Source organism: Embiotoca jacksoni, unplaced genomic scaffold (genome assembly GCF_022577435.1).
Source record: "Embiotoca jacksoni isolate LCO1_2020_lvr unplaced genomic scaffold, fEmbJac1.0.p SCAF_60, whole genome shotgun sequence".
NCBI lineage: Eukaryota > Metazoa > Chordata > Actinopteri > Embiotocidae > Embiotoca > Embiotoca jacksoni.
Window position 1 is genome coordinate 569,526 of NW_027185415.1, and position 19,434 is coordinate 588,959.

Consider the following 19,434-nt stretch of genomic DNA (forward strand, 5'->3'; position numbering starts at 1 on the left):
CATCTTCATCACTAACTGTAGCTTCTTTTTTCTGATCAGATGTTGTTTTGTTTTTTTGTTATTCCAGCTGAATAACAGTGGATTCAGTCTGTTAATCCGTCGCTCGGTTTGATTTATCGTGAAGAAAAAGTTAAAAAGTCGCAGAATGAAATCGGTTTCTGTTTCCGTTCTGTTCACATTTTTGTCAAACTTTTTCATATTCCTTCAATTTTACACAAAAAAGTCCCTTAAAACTGCAAATGACATCAAAGTTTTTAGAAAATCCACCGCAAAGATCAAACTTTTCTGATCCAAACAAACCCAGAAGAACTGGAGGGACTGATCAGCTGATCTGATCAGCTCATCAGCTGATCTGGAGGACGAGTCAGTCTGACACACTCTATTACAGGTCAAATGCATTAATCTTCACTGATTTAAACTGAACGGAGTTCAGAGTTGAATTGAAACACATCGTGAGCCTGCAGAGATTTCCACTCCTCATCATCCCTGCAGCACACCCTGGCCATGAAGCCCCGCCCCTTCGTGTCCCGCCCACTCTGTTGAGCTGACTCACCTTTGGCTTGCGGCCTCGTTTGCCTTTAACTTTTTTGAAGGATTTGACAGGCTTCTTGGTCTTGGTGCGTTCTTCCTGCTTCTCGGAGACGGCCGGCTGGCTGTCCACCTTCACCCGGCCCCCCCTCTTCTTGGACAGCAGCTCCGGGTGGATTCGAGGTAGCACCCCCCCGTTGGATATGGTCACGCCTCGAAGAAGCTGGAGGAGGACGCATGTCGGAAATAAACAGCATGAGTGTGTCCTGTCCTAAAACATTAGAAACACTGTTCGGTGTTCATGGGATGTTGTCGTCGCGTGAGAGACGTGAAGATGGAAAATAACTTGAGTTTAATGCTCAGACTGATGATCTGTACAAAAAGGGTTTCATAATAAAGAGAAATGCTCATTTAAAGTGCTTCACTTTCCAAAGTATCAACAAATATGAAAATACAGCTCACACTATCGCCACGTATCCATGGCAACATTATACAGCATCTTTCGTGTTTACATCTGTTTACACAAGCGAAGACTTTTAAAGTGACATTTTCTGAAATACTTTGTTTGATAAAATATACTCATTGATATTCAAGCTTACATTCATTACTTTAAATCAGGTAGTTTAGTTAATTATAGCAATGACTCATAACCGCCTGAAACTTTACTCATAATTATGATATTATAACAAGTAGTAAATCATAATTACAAGAAAAGGTCTGGTCATTTGTTTTTTTCTATTTGTAAATGCGAAATACTTCCTTCGGCTCAGTATTTACAAATATCATAATTTTTTGTGAAGAAAAAACATTTTATTTATTTACATTTTAAATAATATCATTTTTGAGTATTTAAAGAAGTTTAAATTTAGATTTTGTTTTAATTCAACGGATAATCCCATTTAAGAAAATATCAGCTGAACACATTTTCGATGAATAGAGTTTTTTGTCACTCAATTAAGGGCGTCTGTAACACCGGCCGTCCCTTACAGCTTCTCCTAACTTGTCTTTTCTACGGTGGCCCTGAGGGTCAAACACACAAACATTTCACAGAACACAACAACAATGACTCGGGTTCAAACAACCGGTGGCGTCTTCCCGGTTTGTGAAATGTTTTTGTGTTTTCTGAAATGTTTTGTGTTCGGTGAAGCGTTTTTTTGCGTTTGACCTTCAGGGCCACCGTACTTTTCACCTGGTAGCAGTGGAAACATATTTGGGGTGATCTTTCACTTCAGTGAACAAAGTCTTCCTTGAGGAAGAAAAACCAGGCAGTAAATCCGTATGTGAGTGTCAGCGTGTGGACGAGACGTCGGCCCCCTGTGGAGGAACCGTTACCTGGTTGAGCTCCTCGTCGTTGGCCACCGCCAGCTTGATGTGCCGCGGAGTTATTCTGCCCTTCTTGTTGTCTCGAGCTGCATTTCCTGCCAACTCTAAGATCTCAGCTGTGAGGAGAGAAAACAGATTGTGGAGATCCATCAGTGTTGATCTGCCCGTCCGGCCCTTTGATCAAAGACCAACCTCTCAGCTGCTTCTGTGGAACACCACATCTGGAACATCAGCTTCACTTCCATGTGAATATTTGACCAGTGATTTTTATGGTCATAATGTAGACGGTCCAAAAAGTGGTACGATTGTTTGAGGCACGGATTATCTGGCAGTTTTCTATTTTGTGATGTGAATTAAAATATATAAAACGTAGTAATTACAGTAATAATGTACGCATATGTACGTAGACTCACCGAGTGAATCTGATCTCACAATCCAGCTGTATAATCACAAAGACTCACAAAAACACAAAGTTTTACAGAATTTATCAATAACAGCAACAATGAATGATCATCGTAAAATAATCAATATTGCTCTTTATGGACAAATTCATATAACAGCAATAACAACACAGGATCAATGATACTTTTGATCAATAAATTGTATTTGTTGTAAATAAAAAGTGTCCTTTTAGTCGTAATTTGACGCTATATAATTAAAACTGAATTGAACTGATTGAATTTCTATTTCTCTAAACAACCTGTTACTGAAACACTGAAAGAGACTTGACAATTGCACTTATTATAGTTATTCATTATTATACAACCTGTAGCTCCGCCCTAGGATCTGATTGGTCAACTGGACATTTGGAACAAATCATGATGACATCACATCCTGCTCATCACTACAAATATCCCTCCACCTCCTCAATGGGAAAATAGAATTAGAGTAGAATTTCATATAATATGTAATATAATGTAGTTTCTACTTGTTATTGATCTATTAAATGACCCATTTAGTGAAGTCGGGTCTCTTTTGGTCCTTTTTGGTCGCTCTGAGCACCCGTACCGTAACACCTGTGGACTGTGCTGACAGGTCATCATTGTAAATGAGAATTGGTTCTCAATTGATTTTACCTGGTTAAATAAAGGTCATATATACCACGGATAGTCACGCACTTACAATCAGACAACCGATCAGAAAACCAGACGACCAATCAGACATCCGATCAGACGTCCGATCAGACGACCGACCAGACAACCGATCAGACAACCAGACGTCCAATCAGACATCCGATCAGACGTCCGATCAGACGACCGACCAGACAACCGATCAGACAACCAGACGTCCAATCAGACGTCCTATCAGACAACCGATCAGACGTCCAATAAGACGTCCTATCAGACGTCCGATCAGACGTCCAATAAGACAACCGATCAGACGTCCAATAAGACGTCCTATCAGACGTCCGATCAGACGTCCTATCAGACAACCGATCAGACGTCCAATAAGACAACCGATCAGACGTCCAATAAGACGTCCTATCAGACAACCGATCAGACGTCCGATAAGACGTCCTATCAGACAACCAATCAGACGTCCTATCAGACAACCGATCAGACGTCCAATAAGACAACCGATCAGACATCCAATAAGACGTCCTATCAGACGTCCGATCAGACGTCCTATCAGACAACCGATCAGATGTCCAATAAGACAACTGATCAGACGTCCTATCAGACGTCCTATCAGACAACCGATCAGACGTCCGATCAGACGTCCGATAAGACGTCCTATCAGACGTCCGATAAGACGTCCTATCAGACTACCGATCAGACGACGGGGTCGAGACGACCGATCAGACGTCCGATAAGATGTCCTATCAGACGTCCGATAAGACGTCCTATCAGACGTCCGATAAGACGTCCTATCAGACAACCGATAAGACGTACTATCAGACAACCGATCAGACGTCCTATCAGACGTCCGATAAGACAACCGATAAGACGTCCGATAAGACGTCCTATCAGACAACCGATCAGACGTCCTATCAGACGTCCGATAAGACGTCCTATCAGACAACCGATCAGACGTCCGATAAGACAACCGATCAGACGTCCGATAAGACAACCGATCAGACAACCGATCAGATGTCCTATCAGACGTCCGATCAGACGTCCGATAAGACGTCCTATCAGACATCCTATCAGACGTCCTATCAGACGTCCGATAAGACGTCCTAACAGACAACCGATCAGACATCCTATCAGACGTCCTATCAGACGTCCGATAAGACGTCCTATCAGACACCCTATCAGACGTCCTATCAGACGTCCGATAAGACAACCGATCAGACAACCGATCAGACATCCTATCAGACGTCCTATCAGACGTCCGATAAGACGTCCTATCAGACAACCGATCAGACGTCCGATAAGACAACCGATCAGACAAACCGATCAGACGTCCTATCAGATGTCCGATAAGACAACCGATCAGACGTCCTATCAGACGTCCTATCAGACGACTCCCTGATGGTGTTGTGTGATCAGATCTAAACGTTTTGTATTGAACACCGTGTTGCACATTGTTCATAAAGTGCTGTATTTCCACTGAAGCTGAAGTCCCGTGACGCCTCCTACCTGCCAGGTACTCGATAACGGCGGCCATGTAGACGGGCGCCCCCATGCCGATGCGGTATTTGTGCGTGCCCGTGCGCAGGTACCTCATCATCCTCCCCACGGGGAAGATGACCCCCGCCCGGGACGATCGGGACAGCTTGGTGGCCTTCTTCTTTCCTCCTCTGGCTGACATCTTGTTCTGGACACAGAGAAGAACCACAGCGATGAGATATATAATATATGAAGTGGAAAACAGTGTCCTCGTCCCTCTGAGCAGTCTGTGGAGGAACCGAACCATGTGGTGGGCCGACTGATTAAACATGATGGAATCATCTCTGGCTGGCTCATCAATAATTAGAAATTATCTGAGGTCTATAGTTGCTCAACATTTACAGTCATTCATATTTAATTACTCTTTCTTGATACAAGTGATCTCAAATATCCAACTTCTCCTTGATTAATCTCAACGTTTATACTGTATTATAACTTTTTTTTACAATAATATATTTGTTAATAAAGTACTTCTAATCATAATTTAGGATTTCAGATGGACCTACTTATTCAAACTATTCAACTTTTTAAATGCAGACAAAAATGATTGTGGTGTCAAAGTTGATCAAACAAAGGACGTGCATATAAAACCATTTGATTACTAAAACGTACATCTTTTCTGCCAAAAAATACGAATGATCTCAGCTCTCATTATAAAACGTGTAAACATCACACCGGAGATAAAACGGCCCAGAGTCAAAGCCAGTGAGAATGAAGTCAAGTCAGCGTGGAGGTTTGTTTTCTCGCGAGGTCCAAAGCAAATCTCGGCGTGTCAGCACCGAGCAGACCTAATATTAATAAACCTGCAGAAATAACGGCGGGTGACTGACAGCAGACACGAGGACGTGCTTTCACGTGGACACGTTTATTCGCGTTGTCGGCGACTAATAGGAACATAAGCGCGCGCGCGTGTGTGTGTGATATAACGGCGGCCGGTCGGTTCTCCTTCTCCGCCATATGTTGACCGGATGAACGGTTCCAGCCTCCGCGTAAACAACATGCCGGACTGCGGCCTGCAGACTCCCGTCGTTTAAACCCGTGGAGGAGCAGGACGAGCGCGCGAGCTCCCTGCCCGGCGGTAAAGGTGGAGCGACGCGCCGTGTGTGTGTGTGTGTGTGTGTGTGTGTGTGTGTTCGGTATCCGGCGCGAGACCCGGGTGGAAAAAGACGGGAATGTAACCGGAGCCATGTAATGCTGGCGGTGCTGTACGTTACGGCTCCCCGACGTCCAGGCTCCGCTTCTCGGGTTTAAAGTGTTCCAGAAAGGCCCGACAGGCGACGGCAGCTGTCATGGAGGATTGAACACGGAGGTTGAACACGGAGGTTGAACATGGAGGTTGAACACGGAGGTTGAACACGGAGGTTGAACACGGAGGTTTGAACATGGAGGTTGAACACGGAGGTTGAACATGGAGGTTGAACATGGAGGGTTCAATCCACAGTCACATATTCACGTTTCCGCGGAGCGACGAGTTCATGTGCGACCGACACGATTATTCAGTTCAGGTTCCGGAGACACTTTAGCGTGTTCTTCTGCAACATGCATGTTACACACGACCCCCCCCCCCCCCCCCCCTCCATGTCGCTGCGACCCTCTGCATGTGTGTGAACATATCATATCAGCGTCCCCGTCATGCCGGATATGCGCCAAGACATGTAAAACACCCTCCTGCAAGTTTCTACCTGTTTTGTCCTGTTTCACCGGAATCACCGTGAGCTCGAGGTTCTCCTGCACGCGGGGAGACGGAGCGGTTTGTTTTGGTTCTTTATTTGCTGTCCTTGTGCGTTATAATCTCTCCTCCCAACCTCTGGGAAAAACACAAGCCGCCGAGCGAGCAGGAGCAGCGCGTCGGGTCGGAGGCTGGATCTCACTACTGATGCTGCGGAGGGAAAAATTCAGCTGAGGGAAAACCCAGTGAAAACGCCCCCTTAACATGGCTTCAACCGGGAACATGGCACAGATGGAAAGGAGCGTTTGGAGGCAAAGCGTGATCCACAATAATCCACAATAAATCCAACATATTTCAAATGGCCTCCCAAAGAGGCCTCCGACTTTCACCTCATTTCTATCTTCCGGTCTCAGGCAGATTGTCAGTGATTAGCTGGTGGACGGTTCAGAGTCTCTCAGGGAAACAGATGAACATCACAGAAATCATCGAGTCTCAGCAGCAAATCACATCTTTTATTTAAGATGAGCACATCCTCCCAATAATGTCACTGCATTTTTACAAGATATTATATTGTTTTTTATATTTTATTTCAATAAATGTGTTTGCAGCAGTCTGGACTGCTCGTCTGCCTGAACGCGTGTTGTCAGCTACATTATTATTCCAGTGAAACTGCAGATTTAAATCAGCGGAGAACTGTTGCATTACAGAATGATCTTCAGGGAACTTACACTTCATGTGTTTGTAGTTTCAGCTTTCTGCCAGTGGAACTCAAGCATTTTGTTCCAGGACACATAAATATATATACAGTATATGTGTATATACACACACACACACACACACACACACATATATATATATATATATATATATATATATATATATATATATATATATATATATATATATATACCCCATTAAGTTTTTAATGCCATTTTTTATACTATGGTATGTCGTCCAAAATATGAAAAAAGAAGTCATACTATATTATGTTGTCAGAAATATTCTTAAAAAAGTCATACTATAGTATGTGTCTTCAGAAATATTAAATGCCGTGCATGAAGAACGTAAAAGGGTTCTCTTACGTCCAAAATGGAATGAAAAATGTAAGGGAGTACGAAAATGTATTCAAAATTGTAAAAAAAATGTCATGCTATAGTATATCATCGTAAATATGATGAAAAAGTCATACAATCGTATGTCGTCCGAAGTCTGAAAATAACGTCATAATGTTGTATGTCGTCCAAAGTAAGAAAACGACGTCATACGTCATTTCTTGGTTTGTTTGTATATTATATATATAGATATATACTGTACTGTATATATCTATATATACATATATATATATATATATATGTTGACTGTTTCTTGGTTTGTTGTATATAATATATATAGATATATAATGTACTGTATATACTGTTCATTTTATATTTATATTTTTTACTGCTATTTACTGCTATTTTATTTTATTGCTTTTCTATTATTATATTATTCTATTCTATTCTATTATTATTTTATTCTATTGTTTCTATTATTATCTTATTGCTTCTGTATGCTGCTGTAGCGAAAAAATTTCCCCTCGGGGATTAATAAAGTAAATACCTACCTACCTACCTATACTATAGTATATCATCAAAAATAGGAAAAATTATCATACTCTAGAATTTTTTTTTCAGCAATATGAAAAAAGTCCTATTAGAGTATGTGCCTGAAATAAAAAAAAATAAAAAGTCATATTACAGTCCAAAATTTGTAAAAAAAAAAAAAAAAAAAAAAAAAAAAAAGTTTTACAATAGCATGTCATAAAAAAATATATAGAAGAGGAACAAAGCAGCAAAGTGGTTCAGTCTGTTGCCTCACAGAGAGAAGGACATGGGTTTGATTCCTGCTTGAAACATTCATGTCAGGTCAAAAAGAAAGCCTTACTAGCTGTCCAAATAATAATAATAAAAAGTCATACTATAGCATTTGGCCAAAATATTTTAAAAAAAAGTTGCCATTCAGGGAGAAGATCATGGGTTCAATTCCCCCTTCAATGTCAGGTCAAAAGTAAGTTTGGATATTGTCCAAATAGTTAAAAAAAAGTCATTATGACGTCGTCCAATAAACACAAAAACTCATACTATAGCATGTCGTCCAATAAAGACAAAAAGTGTCCCACAGTGTTTCTCATGGTGCAGTGGTGCAGTGGTTAACGCTGTTGCTCACAGGGACGTCGAGAATTAGATTCCAGCGTGAGGCATGAATGTCAGGTTAAATGGTGATTCTACAAATTAACCTAATAGATACAGACAGTGCATCCGGAAAGTATTCACAGCGCTTCACTTTTTACACATTTTGTTGTTACAGCTTTATTCCTAAATGGATTAAATTCATTTTTTTCCTCAAAATTCTACACACAATATCCCATAATGACAAAGTGAAAATAGTTTGTTTAAAATTTTTGCAAATCTATTAAAAATAAAGAACAAAAATATAACACGTACATAAGTATTCACAGTCTTTGCTCAATAGTTTGTTGAAGCACCTTTGGCAGAAATTACAGCCTCAAGTCTTTTTGAGTATGATGCTATAAGCTTGGCTCCTATTCTTGGGCAGTTTCTCCCGTTCTTCTTTGCAGGACCTCTGAAGCTCCATCAGGTTGGATGGGGAGCGTCGGTGCTCAGACATCTTCAGATCTCTCCAGAGATGTTCAATCAGGTTCAAGTCTGGGCTCTGCCTGGGACACTCAAAGACATTCACAGAGTTGTCCCGAAGACATTCCTTTGTTATCTTGGTTGTGTGCTTCGGGTCGTTGTCCTGTTGGAAGATGAACCTTCGCCCCAGTCTGAGGTCCAGAGCGCTCTGGAGAAGGTTTTCATCAAGGATGTCTCTGTACATTGCTGCATTCATCTTTCCCTCCATCCTGACTAGTCTCCCAGTTCCTGCTGCTGAAAAACATCCCCACAGCATGATGCTGCCACCACCATGCTTCACCGTAGATATGGTGTTGGCCAGGTGATGAGCGCTGCCTGGTTTCCTCCAAACATGACGCTTGGCATTCAGGCCAAAGAGTCCAATCTTTGTTTCATCAGACCAGAGAATTTAGTTTCTCATGGACTGACAGTCCTTCAGGTGCCTTTTGGTAAACTCCAGGTGGGCTGTCATGAGCCTTTTACTGAGGAGTGTCTTCTGTCTGGTCACTCTACCATACAGGCCTGCTTGGTGGAATGCTTCAGAGATGATTGTCCTTCTGGAAGGTTCTCCTCTCTTCACAGAGCAACGTTGGAGCTCTGTCAGAGTGACCATCGGGTTCTTGGTCACCTCCCTGACTGAGGCCCTTCTCCCCCGATCGCTCAGTTTGGCCGGGCGGCCGACTCTAGGAAGAGTCCTGGTGGTTCAAACTTCTTCCATTTACAGATGATGGAGGCCACTGTGCTCATTGGGACCTTCAATGCTGCAGAAATGTTTCTGTACCCTTCCCCAGATCTGAGCCTCCATACAACCCTGTCTCGGAGGTCTACAGATGATTCTTTGGACTTCATGTCTTGGTTTGTGCTCTGACATGTCAACTGTTGGACCTTATGTAGACGGTGTGTGTCTTTCCAAATCATGTCCAATCAACTGAATTTACCAGGTGGACTCCAATCAAATTGTAGAAACATCTCAAGGATGATCAGTGGAAACAGGAAGCACCTGAGCTCAATGTTGAGTGTAATGGCAAAGGCTGTGAATACGTGATTTTTTCGTTTTTGATTTTTAATAGATTTGCAAAAATTTCAAAAAACTTTATTTCATGTTGTCATTATGGGGTATTGTGTGTAGAATTTTGAGGGAAAAAATGAATTTAATCCATTTTGGAATAAATCTGTAATATAACAAAATGTGTAAAAAGTGAAGTGCTGTGAATACTTTCCGGATGCACTGTATATAGTATGGAAAAAAAAAAATCGTACTATAGCATGTCATCTATGCTAATCGACATGCTATAGTATGACTTATTTATTGTTTGGACTATTTTTATTGTGCTGATGACATGCTATAGTATTACTTTTTTTTTTTTCATTTTTTGGTCAACATACTGTGGTATGACTTTTTTTAATTCTTCAGACAACTATTCTACAGCATATGACTTTTTTTTTTCACGTTTGGAACAAGTTATCTTTTTGTTGTTGTTGCCTGAAGCAGGGTATCGAACCCATGACCTTCTCGCTGAGAGAAAACAGCATTAACCGATGATACTTAAACCATTTTTATATTTGGACGACATACTTTAGTATGACTTTAAATTATTTGGACAATATCAAGTAGTATGACTTACTTTTTGTCCTGACATGTAAGCCTAAAGTGGGTATCAAACCCATGACCTCTACCTGTGTGGTGACTGCAATAACCTCTGCACCACTGTGCAAATGATTATAAGATTTTATTTCATATTTTGGAAAATATGCCAAAGTATGACTTTGTTTTCAGTTTTTGGATGACATGCAATGGTATAAGGGGGACCCTTACCTCCGAAAATTATGAAAAATGTAAGGAGGGATCCTTGCGTCCGACAGGCATGAATAACGTAAGAGGTGAGCCTCACGTCCGAAAAGCATGAATAACGTAAGGAGGGAGCCTTACGTCCAAAAATAATGAAAAATGTAAGGAGGGACCCTCACGTCCAACAAGCATGAATAACATGAGGGGGGAACCTTATGTCCGAAAATTATGAAAAACGTAAGGGGGGAACCTCGCGTCCGAAAAGCAAAACGTAAAACGTAAGGAGGGAACCTTACGTCTGAAACTTATGAAAAATGTAGGGAGTGATCCTCGCGACCGAAATGCATGAAAGGCGTAAGAAGGGAACTTTACGTCCGAAAATTATGAAAAACGTAAGGAGGGATCCTTACGTCCCAAAGGCATGTTAAAAGTAAGGGGGGAACCTTACCACCGAAAAGCATGAAAAATGTAAGGAGGGAACCTTACGTCCGAAAAGCATGAATAACTAAGAGGGGAGCCTCTTGTCAGAAAATGATAAAAAAAAATGTAAGGAGGGACCCTTATGTCCGGAAATTATAAAAAAAACGGGAGGGGGGACCTTTATGTCCGAAAAGCCCTTTCCTCCAAAAATTATGAAAAACGTAAGAAGGGATCCTTATGTCCAAGAAGCATGAAAAACGTAAGGGGGGACCCTTATGTCCAAGAAGCATGAAAAACGTAAGGGGGGACCCTTACGTCAGAAAATTTGGAAATACGTAAGGGAAAATATTTTCCTAAACTATAAAATAACTTTATTACATAGTAATGTAAATGTTTTTTTTATAGAGACTAATTTTAATTTCAACAAGTTTTTAAACTATGAAAACTATTGAAAAGGATGTTGTGATGTCAAAAGTGATTGTTTGTTGCTTGAGTGAAACACCACATCCTGAAAGCTTTCACGTCATTCTGGAAGGTTTGGAGGCCGAGAAGTTACAAAGAAGTGTTGCTGCTGTCTGCTGCAACGGGACTAATACACACCAGCAGGCTGACCATCAAAACCAGTCAGTCAGTCAGAAGGACACACCAGTAGGCTGACCATCAAAACCAGTCAGTCAGTCAGAAGGACACACCAGTAGGCTGACCATCAAAACCAGTCAGTCAGTCAGAAGGACACACCAGTAGGCTGACCATCAAAACCAGTCAGTCAGAAGGACACACCAGTAAGCTGACCATCAAAACCAGTCAGTCAGTCAGAAGGACACACCAGTAGGCTGACCATCAAAACCAGTCAGTCAGTCAGAAGGACACACCAGTAGGCTGACCATCAAAACCAGTCAGTCAGTCAGAAGGACACACCAGCAGGCTGACCATCAAAACCAGTCAGTCAGTCAGAAGGACACACCAGTAGGCTGACCATCAAAACCAGTCAGTCAGTCAGAAGGACACACCAGTAGGCTGACCATCAAAACCAGTCAGTCAGTCAGAAGGACACACCAGTAAGCTGACCATCAAAACCAGTCAGTCAGTCAGAAGGACACACCAGTAGGCTGACCATCAAAACCAGTCAGTCAGTCAGAAGGACACACCAGCAGGCTGACCATCAAAACCAGTCAGTCAGTCAGAAGGACACACCAGTAGGCTGACCATCAAAATCAGTCAGTCAGTCAGAAGGACACACCAGCAGGCTGACCATCAAAACCAGTCAGTCAGTCAGAAGGACACACCAGTAGGCTGACCATCAAAACCAGTCAGTCAGTCAGAAGGACACACCAGTAGGCTGACCATCAAAACCAGTCAGTCAGTCAGAAGGACACGCCAGCAGGCTGACCATCAAAACCAGTCAGTCAGTCAGAAGGACACACCAGTAGGCTGACCATCAAAACCAGTCAGTCAGTCAGAAGGACACACCAGTAGGCTGACCATCAAAACCAGTCAGTCAGTCAGAAGGACACACCAGTAAGCTGACCATCAAAACCAGTCAGTCAGTCAGAAGGACACACCAGTAGGCTGACCATCAAAACCAGTCAGTCAGTCAGAAGGACACACCAGCAGGCTGACCATCAAAACCAGTCAGTCAGTCAGAAGGACACACCAGTAGGCTGACCATCAAAATCAGTCAGTCAGTCAGAAGGACACACCAGCAGGCTGACCATCAAAACCAGTCAGTCAGTCAGAAGGACACACCAGTAGGCTGACCATCAAAACCAGTCAGTCACTCAGAAGGACACACCAGTAGGCTGACCATCAAAATCAGTCAGTCAGTCAGAAGGACACACCAGCAGGCTGACCATCAAAACCAGTCAGTCACTCAGAAGGACACACCAGTAGGCTGACCATCAAAATCAGTCAGTCAGTCAGAAGGACACACCAGCAGGCTGACCATCAAAACCAGTCAGTCAGTCAGAAGGACACACCAGTAAGCTGACCATCAAAACCAGTCAGTCAGAATAAGACACCAGTAGGCTGACCCATCAAAACCAGTCAGTCAGTCAGAAGGACACACCAGCAGGCTGACCCATCAAAACCAGTCAGTCAGTCAGAAGGACACACCAGCAGGCTGACCATCAAAACCAGTCAGTCAGTCAGAAGGACACACCAGTAGGCTGACCATCAAAACCAGTCAGTCAGTCAGATGGACACACCAGTAGGCTGACCATCAAAACCAGTCAGTCAGTCAGAAGGACACACCAGTAGGCTGACCATCAAAACCAGTCAGTCAGAATAAGATACCAGTAGGCTGACCATCAAAACCAGTCAGTCAGTCAGAAGGAGACACCAGTAGGCTGACCATCAAAACCAGTCAGTCAGTCAGAATAAGACACCAGTAGGCTGACCATCAAAACAAGTCAGTCAAAGGAGACACTAGGAGGCTGACACTAGAGATCCTCTCAGGAACTAGAGACACTTTGTGTAGACAAGAACACAACAAACAACCAAGGCCATAACAACATGGCTATAGTAAGTGATTATATCACGTGGTTCTGCTACAGTTTATACTTCTGTTTCTTCCTCCTTCACTGCTGCAGTACTTGACTATCACCAGCAGAGGTCACTACAAGGCTGACTAAAGGCCTTTACTGACGTCTTTACTGAGGTCACTAGGTTGCTGTAAACCAGCCAAAATAATATCATGATTAATAAAAGTATGGGTTGTGTTTTCATTGGTGAGGTCTAATGATAAGATTCAGAATAAACGTTAGTTATTTTAATCCAAACAGGATAACGTTAGGTCGACTGGATTGGTGTAAGTAGTGAGCTCTTGTGGAAAGGCCCTTTCTGAGAACAAGCTGTAGCATTCATCCTGCTTGTTGGCTGATTTAGGACACACATCTGTCTATAAAGGCTGAGTGTTGGAAAACTAACAGTACAGAAGTATAACTCTGGGAACAGTATTTTGAGTTTTATTCTTTTACTTAATTTAGATATATTTTTGATACTCTTGGAGCAATTTACTGGGTATAGGACCTCATTTACTCCATGTTGATATGATTATATCACATAATATAACTTCTGTTCATTCTTCTTCCACTCTGCTGCATCCCATAGGTGTTTGTCAGATATGGGCCTCGTTTATGACGAGCATAAACACTAAAAAAGCCAGACTATAGAAGTTAAATGTGCAAATGTATAATGATGCCTCACATTTAATTGTTATGAATCCATTCTATCATAAGCATTAGGACCACCAGTGTTGTTTGCTTGCTTGCAATCCATAAATATTACATAAACACATTTAGTTGTAAAAGTCACCTATAATTCAAATTGAACGCAGCACAGTGGAGACACAAATGGAAGCTGCCACAGACTCGTCTTTCTGCAGTCACCTCCGGTTCATCTCCTCCACCTGCACACATGGGCTGTTTAAATTAGGAGGAAGTCAATCTGGAAATGAAGCCAATAACAGCTCCTGCACAACCATCACACTCCTTATGAGAGGTGGTAATCCTGCAGGCTGAGTTGACAATAAAAAAAAGTCAATAAATATATTGTGCACACGTATTAAATTATATCCGAGGGAGGAGATACCACTGATTATTTTGTCTAGTTATAAAGCTATCGGTCCTCCTGGCTCTCCCCGTGCCAGGGCCACTAGGATCACATGACCACCGGGACCACCGGGATCACGGGGACCATCGGGATCACCGGGACCACCAGGATCACTGGGACCACCAGGATCACCGGGACCACCAGTCTGTCTGGTCTGGTCTTCACACTCCAGCCTCCACTCGACTCCACTCAGCTCCATCCAATGCCAGCTTCACCTCCCAGCCCATCTCAACTGTCCTCTGCTCCTCATTGTCTCAGCTTTACCTACCCTAGTCACGTCTGTCAGCCTCCCGTCTCCCATCCATCTCCTCCCATCTCCCATCCATCTCCCATCCATCTCCTCCCATCTCCTCCCATCTCCTCACATCTCCTCACATCTCCTCACATCTCCCATCTCCTCCCACCAACATCACCCACAAGGAGACTAGTCCTTCCGCCTGGATCACTCTGACTCCTGTGTTTGAATCCTCTCTGCTATGAATTCAGGATATTCCTGAATCAGCCCCATAAATCACATCCACTTAGAAATGTCCTGGGTTCTTCCTTTGCCCATGAAACACCCTTTCACAGAGTTTAATGAAAGTTGGGTTGGTAGTTTTTCTGTAATCCTGCTGACAAACAGACAAATTACACTGAAACTACAACCTCATCGGCAGGCGTAATCAGGACTCCATTGATAAGCTGCAAAAATATAAAATTGCAGCACAACATTATTAATTCCCTCATTAGCCAACTTGAAACATCGTTTTTCGATATGCTGCAGGGGATCGGTACAAAATATACAAAGCTGTAAATACAGAGAATATGGAGCTGTTATATGAAGAATCCTTCTCGTATCTTTCTGTGATGGAGTCATGAGAATAATTCACTAAAAAGGTGCAGTCTCCAGCTGCCAGCATGTGTTCCCATGGTGACCAGGCACTTGTAAGTAATAACATGAGAGGTATTTTGTAGGACTCTGGATCCACGTCTGCCGACAGGATGTCATCAGTGTGCTCTGTGTTGTTCAGAGATACAGGAAGACTTACTACTGTAGCAGATGCTGCCTGCTTTGGCATCCTCCTTCAGACGGCCCGACAGATGGCTTCCGTAGCCTCGCTGTCTGAAGTCTTCAGGGAGGGAGGAGGCCCCACAGCCCCTCAACATGAGGCAGGGTCAGTCCTAGTCAGCATCCACTGTGGATGAAGAAAACACCTGCTGATGTACCACGTTGAAAAGACTAGACCACATCCTCCTGGCTCTGGAGCAGGAAGAAGCTGTGTGTGTGTGTTGAAAACCGTAATAAATAGTGTAAAATGAGACATAGATTGACAGCAACTGACCATTTCAGACTCATTCTGAGCACCAGTGAAGCCAGAAAAAAAAAAAAGATCACTACTCATGTTCATGTAAATAAACAACTTGAGCTCGAAGGACTAGATGAAGTACAACAGAATGAGGTCTGCTGGAAGACATGAACCATTTCCAAGCTTGTGGTTGTTTCCAGACAGAATAGTAACCTCGATCCTCTTATACAGTTTCAGGCCCTTCAGATCTCTCTTCCCCAAGCAAGATTCTTAAGAAACTGGTATTTAATCAGCTAAACGAGTATCTAACTTCTGTCTGTATGTCTGAGAGGTTCCCGTTGGGCTTTGGTCCTCACCAAAGTACTGAAACAGCACTAGTTAAAGTCGTCGGCTAACGCTTCCATAACATGGGGAGTTCCTCAGGGCTCCATCTCAGGACCCGTGTTGTTCAGTCTCTACATGTTTCCTGTGGGAAGTATTATCAGACAACATCGGGTTAGTGTTCATTGCTAAGCCGATGATACTCAGCTGTAAATCTCTTCATCACCCAACAACAACACCTCTATCGATAAACTGGTTCACCGCATCCATCACATCAACTTGTGGATGTCATACAATACCTAAAGACTCTTTCCCTAAATATCAAGCTCCTTGCAGAAACCTTTGGTAGGTAGGTAGGTAGGTATTTACTTTATTAATCCCCGAGGGGAATTTTTTTTTCGCTACAGCAGCATACAGAAGCAATAAGATAATAATAGAAATAATAGAATAAAATAATAGAATAGAATAGAATAGAATAGAAAAATATAATAATAGAAAAGCAATAAAATAAAATAGCAGTAAATAGCAGTAAAAAAATATAAAATATAAAATGCACAGTATATACAGTATATACAGTACAGTATATATCTATATATATTATATACAAACAAACCAAGAAACACAGTCAACAGTGTTATTGTACTGTGATGGATTTTGCCAGAGGTGAGTTATTGTACAGTCTTATTGCAGTGGGCAGGAATGATCTCCTGTATCAGGAATGATCTCCTGTATCAGGAATGATCTCCTGTATCTGTCCTTGTGACAGCGGAGCTGGAGGAATCTTTTAGAGAAAGTGCTCCGCTGTCCCTGCAGCAGGTGGTGGAGAGGGTGGACAGGATTATCCAATATGGATAATAGTTTGTTCAGCGTCCTCCTTTCCACCACCTTTTCCAGGCTGTCCAGTTTGTAGCCGATGATGGAGCCGGCCTTCTTAACCAGTTTGTTAAGTCTGTTGGTGTCACCAGTTCCAATGCTGCTCCCCCAGCAGACCACAGCGAAGTACAGTTCACTGGCCACAACAGATGGTAGAACATCTCCAACATCTCGCTGCACACATTGAAGGATCGAAGTTTCCTCAAGAAAAAGAGTCGACTCATCACCTTCTTGTAGACAGCGTTGATGTTGGTCTTCCAGTTCAGTCTGTTGTCATGGAGACACCAGGTACTTGTACTCCTCCACCATGTCCACCTCCTCTCCCAGAACTCTCAGCGGTTGTGGAGCCGTCGTCTTCCTCCTGAAGTCGACCACCATCTCTCTGGTCTTGGCCACGTTCAGGAGCAGGTGATTTCTACCAGCCCACTCCACAAAGTCCTCCACTACTGCCCTGTACTCCTCCTCCTGTCCATCCCTTATACACCGTCCACTGCAGAGTCATCAGAGAACTTCTGCAGATGTCTTGACTCTGAGTTGTACTGGAAGTCAGTTGTGTAGAAGGTGAACAGGAAGGAGACAGAACAGTTCCCTGAGGAGCTCCAGTACCACTGACCACCGTATCAGACAGCACACTGCCCAGACGGACAAACTGTGGTCTACCTGTCAGGTAGTCAGTGATCCAGGAGACGGTGGACGTGTCCACCCCCACCACCTGCAGCTTCTCACTCAGCAGCAGTGGTTGGATGGTGTTGAATGCACTGGAGAAATCAAAGAAAGTGATTCTCACAGAGTCACCGGTTCCATCCAGGTGAGACTGAGCTCGTTGCAGCAGGTAGATGATGGCATCGTCCACTCCCACATGAGGCTGGTACGCAAATTGCAGAGGGTCCAGAGAAGATTTCACCAGCGGCCTGAGGTGGGCCAAGACCAGCCTCTCCAGCACCTTCATCACATGAGATGTGAGGGCAACCGGTCGGTAGTCGTTGAGGCCAGATGGAGTCGTCTTCTTGGGGACAGGAACCAGGCAGGACGTCTTCCACAGCACCGGGACTTCCTCCTGCTTCAGGCTCAGGTTGAAGAGGTGTTGTAGGACCTCAGCCAGCTGGACGGCGCAGGTCTTCAGGACCACGGGGCTGATGCCGTCAGGCCCTGCAGCCTTGCGCTGGTGGAGTCTCTCCAGCTGTCTCCTAACCTGGCCAGTCGTCACAGAGAGGGGGGTGAAGGGGGTGTGGGGGGGGGGGGGGTCGAGGTGTTGATGGAGGAAGAGCCCTTTGAGATTGAGGGCTCTATGCAGTTCACCAGGGGGGGCAGAGGGGGGAGGGGGGAGGCAGCAGAGGTGTTTGGGAGGTGTGAGGTGTGGAGGAGACAGATGAGGGTGGTGAACTAAACCTGTTGAAGAAACAGTTTAGCTCATTGGACCTCTCCAGGTTCCCCCTGGTTGTTCCTCTCCAGGTTCCCCCTGGTTGTCTCTCTCTCCCCTTGAACCCAGTAATCTCCTTCATACCGGTCCACACCTCCCTCACGTTGTTCTGCTGGAGTTTGGCCTCCAGCTTCCTCCTGTAGGAGTCCTTGCACTCCCTCATCTTCTCCTTCAGGTGGCGCTGCACTCTCCTGAGCTCCTCCCTGTCCCCAGACCTGAAGGCTGCTTTCTTCTTATTAAGAAGAACTTTCAGGTCACTGGTGATCCACAGCTTATTGTTGGGGAAGCATTTTACAGTCCGGGATGGTACGGTGGTGTGTTCACAGAATTTGATGTATTCTGTGATACAGTCCGTCATGCTGTTGATGTCCTCCCCATGTGGTCCAAACAGCACATTCCAGTCCGTGGACTCAAAGCAGTCCTGCAGGGCGTCTTTAGCTTCCTGTGTCCACCTCCTCACAGTCCTGGTGGTTACAGGCTGCCTCTGCACCAGGGGGACATACTTTGGTGTCAGCAGGACCAGGTTGTGGTCTGATCTACCAAGGGGGGGAAGGGCAGTAGTACTGTATGCATCCATGGCATTAGCATACAGTAAGTCCAGAGTTTTATTGTTCCGGGTGGGGAAGTTAACATACTGGTGAAAAGTTGGCAGTACTTTATCCAGACTGGTTTAAGTCTCCAGTAACTAACAAAAATGCACCGGGATGCTTAGTCTGCAGTTTAGCCACAGTGGAGTGGATGGTGTCTGCTGCTGCCTCTACGTCAGCTGATGGAGGAACGTACACAGCGATAACAATGGCGGACGAGAACTCCCTCGGCAAATAATACGGGCGCATCCCCACGGCTAGAAGTTCAATGTCCGGGCTACAGAAACGTTCCTTCACACACACGTGGTTGGGATTGCACCACCTC

General features: G+C 43.9%; 1 protein-coding gene across 2 annotated transcripts in view; it reads right to left on the reverse strand.

Moving 5' to 3' along the window:
• macroh2a2 (macroH2A.2 histone) overlaps window positions 1-6,515 on the reverse strand; it is a 35,379-nt gene extending 28,864 nt beyond the window's left edge. The window contains exons 1-4 of one of the 2 annotated variants that reach the window (XM_069174702.1): window positions 6,146-6,515; window positions 4,434-4,611; window positions 1,861-1,967; window positions 554-751 (exon numbers count right to left, since the gene is read on the reverse strand). In XM_069174702.1, coding sequence (XP_069030803.1) covers window positions 554-751; window positions 1,861-1,967; window positions 4,434-4,605 — 477 coding nt within the window. In that variant the 5' untranslated portion in view covers window positions 4,606-4,611; window positions 6,146-6,515. Of the gene's footprint in view, window positions 1-553; window positions 752-1,860; window positions 1,968-4,433; window positions 4,612-5,672; window positions 5,961-6,145 lie in introns of those variants that run through there. The other variant, XM_069174703.1, reaches the window with a different exon arrangement.
• Window positions 6,516-19,434: the final 12,919 nt, after the last annotated feature.